The sequence below is a fragment of the Leptonychotes weddellii genome, chromosome 13, assembly GCF_054177405.1.
Source record: "Leptonychotes weddellii isolate Sample4059 chromosome 13, ASM5417740v2, whole genome shotgun sequence".
NCBI classification, from domain to species: domain Eukaryota; kingdom Metazoa; phylum Chordata; class Mammalia; order Carnivora; family Phocidae; genus Leptonychotes; species Leptonychotes weddellii.
The window spans coordinates 69649128-69654351 of NC_138381.1; the positions used below are offsets into that span (position 1 = coordinate 69649128).

The 5224-nt window shown below is 49.9% G+C and overlaps 1 protein-coding gene across 1 annotated transcript in view; it reads left to right on the forward strand.

The window, feature by feature from the left end:
* The window catches only part of NOS1 (nitric oxide synthase 1), a 92764-nt gene that overhangs the window by 42042 nt on the left and 45498 nt on the right, over nucleotides 1–5224 (forward strand). The window contains exons 4-5 of the mRNA XM_081800950.1: nucleotides 1534–1675; nucleotides 4624–4763. Of these exons, the coding sequence (XP_081657076.1) occupies nucleotides 1534–1675; nucleotides 4624–4763 (282 nt within the window). The remainder of the gene's footprint in view (nucleotides 1–1533; nucleotides 1676–4623; nucleotides 4764–5224) is intronic.

Sequence of the window (5224 nt, forward strand, 5' to 3'; positions counted from 1 at the left end):
TTTAAAGATTTTATTTATTTATTTGAGAGAGAGAGAATGAGAGAGAGGGGGGAGGGTCAGAGGGAGAAGCAGACTCCCTGCCGGGCAGGGAGCCCGATGCGGGACTCGATCCTGGGACTCCAGGATCATGACCTGAGCCGAAGGCAGTCGCTTAACCAACTGAGCCACCCAGGCGCCCTAAACATGCTTTTTAAATATATATGTTACACACACACCCTTTATCCGGTGCTCAACCAAAGAAACGGCCGTGTGTTTTACTGCTGAAGACAGTGTTGCCAGTTTGACCCATTCTGTGCTCATCTCCAATATGGCGCCTTTGCCATGAGCTTGTGGACAAGCTGTTGGCTCTCTGTGGCTCCTCCCTGCAGCCCTCGTTCTGGGCTCCCCCTGCCCCGTGCAGTGCACCAGCCCTGCAGTATTAAATATGATACAGTCTTGCGCACCCGGTGAGACCCACAGGTGCTCAGAAAGAAGGTGGCCCTGGGAACAGATGAGACAGGGGACGCTTTGTGGAGGAAGTGAATCTGAGTCGGGCCTTGAATTTGGGTACATGACAGCAGAGAGGGATTCCTGCCAACGTGGGCAGCAGGGCCAAGTTCCAGGGGCAGAATGTGTAGAGGAGAAGATCCGCAAGCAATGGGCTGGACCTGCCATGTGATCCTCATGCGGACACAAGCCGGGGTGGTGGCTCCCATAGCCTGGGATTGAGCCCAGGGATGGCACTGATGAGCAGGGTGGCCAGAGCTCCTGGTATGAGATCACATTGAACCACATTGTGAAGAAGTCATTCTCCTTTCCATTGTTTTCAACCTTCTGATGATGCTAAAGAGAAAGTCTCAGTTTGGTGAGAAGACATGCTTAACACCTCTCTAACGCTGCTGATCTCCCTGTTAGCAGAGGGAGCTAGGCCCCCAGCTAGGTGCCTTCGGCAAACCACAGAAACTTCCTGCAATGTATACACTCTCTAGTTGCCTGTTTAGGTAGGCGAGGCCAGTGGCGATCTCCAGTTTTCGTTTAAAGTGAATAAATGTGAGTACAAAGGAAGCACTAAGATTTCTTCTTAGCTGTAAGTGCGTAGACTTCTGTATGGTACTGGGAGTGGGCGCAGGTGGGGCGAGAAGTTAAGGATGGCAGTAAGAGCAAGACTGGAACTGGGAATCAGTGGTGGGCTCTTAGAGGGAAGGAGGATCCCATGTTGTTTCCCTGGAGGTCACCTGCTGCCAAAGAACCCCTAGGAAACTGGCCCAAGTCAAGAGGGTTTAAGAGTTTCCAGTTAGAGCAGCAATCTCTGCTCTTCAGTGGGCTGGCGTGGGGCCTCCCATCATCCACCCTTCCTCAGACCAGTGCTCCAGTGTGGGAACAGGGCATGGTCCCTCCCTTCCAACAGCGGCCCGTGGTCCCTTAAGGACCTTGGCACAGAGGTCATCCACCCTGAGCCTCACGCACTGGGTGGCCTGGGTGGCACCCTTTCCAATAGGTCCACGAGGTGCAAGCCCCGCCCTGACACCGCACGTCCCCCTCTCTCCGCCACAGGTCAGCCATCACCATATTTCCACAGAGGACTGACGGCAAGCACGATTTCCGAGTCTGGAACTCCCAGCTCATCCGCTACGCCGGCTACAAGCAGCCCGACGGCACCATCCTCGGGGACCCAGCCAATGTGGAATTCACAGAGGTGTGTGCCCCCCTGGCCCTCGCCTGGGCTCTCAGTCCCCCAAACTGGCTTTATCCACAGTCATTTCTTACTTTAATGTTATCGTCATAGGGAAAGCAGCCAGAAGGGGTACCATGGACTCTTCTCCGGACTTCCTGTTCCTTTTGGCTGCCCCCAGTCCAGCGGGTTCCGTTCCAGCTGACCATTTGGTCATCTGCAGCCATTACCTCCCCCAGCTCTCATGATAGGAACTGGTGTCCCACTTCACAGATGAGTAGACTGAGTCTCACCAGAGCCCAGTGAGTTATCCAAAGCCACCAAATGAGCACAGAGAAAGCTGGAAGTGCAGTCCAAATCTCCTGCCTCCCACCAGCAGGAGAGAAGCTGACAAGTATGCCTGCTCTGAGTTGGGTAATACCGCAGACTCCTATCATTCCTTCATCCGATTACCCAGTTCTAGCTAACCAGCCTCTCTTTGGGTGGGCTTGTCTCTGCATTGTACCAAGACAACCACAGTTTCTGGCAGCCCGAGTCAGTTCATAAAAGCCACCAGGAAAGCACACACCACCATCTCCCCATCCGTGGGGATGCAGACAGGTAGCATAGGGAATGCACGGTGGCTTACAGCACCTTGCCCGTAGGAGACGCTGCGGGCAGACCCATGCCTAGAATGACCTCGGGCACACAGCCCGGCACCCCTCTTATTTATCACCCACTCATCCCCAGTCGAGGTTCATCTCTGTTCTTTCCTCAAACACCACCCCTCAGGACAGAGCTGGCACGATCAAGCGTTGCTCCAGTCCCTCATTACTGCTGACTTCATCTGCATGTGGCTTTTCTTATTAGAATGTTATTATCGAGAAGGGGCTGTAACCAGGGCGACCAGGAGTTGCACTTGTGCTGATTTTGACTCAGCCAGACTCTCGGCTCCACTTGGCTGAGCGCTAACTGCATAGTTGGCTGACCTTGTCCTCCTGGCCTCTTCCTCCCCTTCTGTCTCCAGAAACCTCGCGAACAGCACGTGTTCTCCTAAGCCCTTGATTTCGTGCTTCCTCTCCCTACGGACACCACAGAAAGAATCACCCCAAACATAACCACGTAACCATATCTTTTTTTTTTTTTTTAAGATTTTATTTATTTATTTGACAGAGAGAGACATAGCGAGAGCAGGAACACAAGCAGGGGGAGTGGGAGAGGGAGAAGCAGGCTTCCCGCAGAGCAGGGAGCCTGATGCGGGACTCGATCCCAGGACCCTGGGATCATGACCTGAGCTGAAGGCAGACGCTTAACGACTGAGCCACCCAGGCGCCCCTTTATTTATTTATTTTTAAGATTTTATTTATTTATTAGAGAGAGAGAGACAGTGAGAGAGGGAACACAAGCAGGGGGAGTGGGAGAGGGAGAAGCAGGCTTCCCGCAGAGCAGGGAGCCCGATGTAGGACTCGATCCCAGGACCCTGGGATCATGACCTGAGCCGAAGGCAGACGCTTAACGACTGAGCCACCCAGGCGCCCTCGTAACCATATCTTTTGAAACCCTCTTGCTCTGTGCTGTCCAGTGTGGCAGCCTCCCGGCCACATGTGGCTAGTGAGCCCTGGAAAAGTCCAAACTGAGGTGTGTCGTAAGTGTAAATATACACACCGGATCTCGAAGACTGAGAACAAAACAGAGAGTGGAAAGTACCTCATTAATAATTTTCATCTTGATTACATATTGAAATAATACTGTAGATAATGTTAGACTACCCTATTATGTTTATTAAAAATTAATATACCTATTGAGTTAATAAATGTATTAACATTTATGTTAAATATCTTTTATAGTAATATTAATAATGTATTTAATAATTTATCATTATGACATTAATGATTAATACATTTAATTATATGTTCTATATTGTATATTTGACATTTTATTGGATAACTATATTACATATTTAACTTTAATGTTAAATATGTTGCTATCGATACTTTATTTAATATAATATTAATAATTTAATATCAATATAATAAATATAATTATGATTAGTAACTCATAATCAAATATTATTGAAATTAAAATATATTATTTAAAATGAACATATTATTTAAATTATTTCTCTCTCTCTCAAATAAATAAATAAAATCTTTTCTCTTTTTTTTTTTTTATTCATTTGTGAGAGAGAGAATGAGAGACAGAGAACATGAGAGGGAGGAGGGTCAGAGGGAGAAGCAGACTCCCCGCTGAGCAGGGACCCGGATGCGGGACTCGATCCCGGGACTCCAGGATCATGACCCGAGCCGAAGGCAGTCGCCTAACCAACTGAGCCACCCAGGCGCCCAATAAATAAAATCTTTAAAAAAATAAAAATTTAAAAAAATTTCAATGTAGCTACTAAAAAGTTTTCAATTACCTATTGGCTTGCTTTATATTTCAGTTGGACAGCTGCTCTAACAGATGCATTTATGCACAAATTCTAATAATTCCGCCCTCGTCAAATGTGGTAGGTTTTCTTTTTTTTTTTTTTTTTAAGATTTTTATTTATTTGACAGAGAGAGGGAACACAAGCAGGGGGAGTGGCAAAGGGAGAAGCAGGCTTCCCATGGAGCAGGGAGCCCAATGTGGGGCTGGATCCCAGGACCCTGGGATCATGACCTGAGCCGAAGGCAGACGCTTAATGACTGAGCCACTCAGGCGCCTCAGGTTTTCTTTCTATCTCAGGGTACCTGATGCACACAGTTCCAGAGCGAGTACCTAGGACGTGCCAGACCCTGTGCTCGAGGGTGTTATAGATAAAACAGTCAGATTCCGCGCTTGCCCTCCGGGAGTTCCCGGTGGACAAGAACAATGTGGCCCAGAGCCTCCAGAGGAAGGTGCTGCTGGCCGGCTTGCACTGGGATCTCTGCACCTTCTCCCACTGCCCCAGTGTCTGGAGGGTCTGGGGCACGGTAGCAGTGGTGGTGGCGTGACCTGGTCACTTCTGGTTGCAGATCTGCATGAAGCAGGGCTGGAAACCCCCAAGGGGCCGCTTCGATGTCCTACCACTCCTGCTCCAGGCGAACGGCAACGACCCTGAGCTCTTCCAGATCCCTCCAGAGCTGGTGTTGGAAGTGCCCATCAGGCACCCCAAGTAAGAGGAACTGGCGGGGGGGGGGGGTGCCGGGGGCGGGATTCACCCAGTGCCCCTCTCTGCCTCTCCCTAAACCCCCTGGCTCTACTTCCAGCCCAGACAGAGGCTGAAAGGAGGTCTTGCTTTCTCGCTCACAGTGGACACCCCCCTCCAAGCAGTAAGTCCTCCTTGGCCAGCCAGGGGATGACCATCTCTTCGGAACCATAATCTCCCTTCTCACCCCACTCCTACGCAATCAGCCAGGACCTGCCCTTTCTCCAGCCTTTGTCCAGCTTTCCAGAAAGGCAGAAGCACATCCCGTCTTGTCACGGGCACTCATTTTAAATAGAGCTGTTTAAAACTACGTGACCTGATGTGGGTCAAGTCCAGAAGGAATTTGGAGCCAGGAAGGAACTGCAAGGGCTGGGCCAGCAGCACGAGCAGAATTCACGCTTTGAGAGTGAAGGAAATCCATAGTGAGA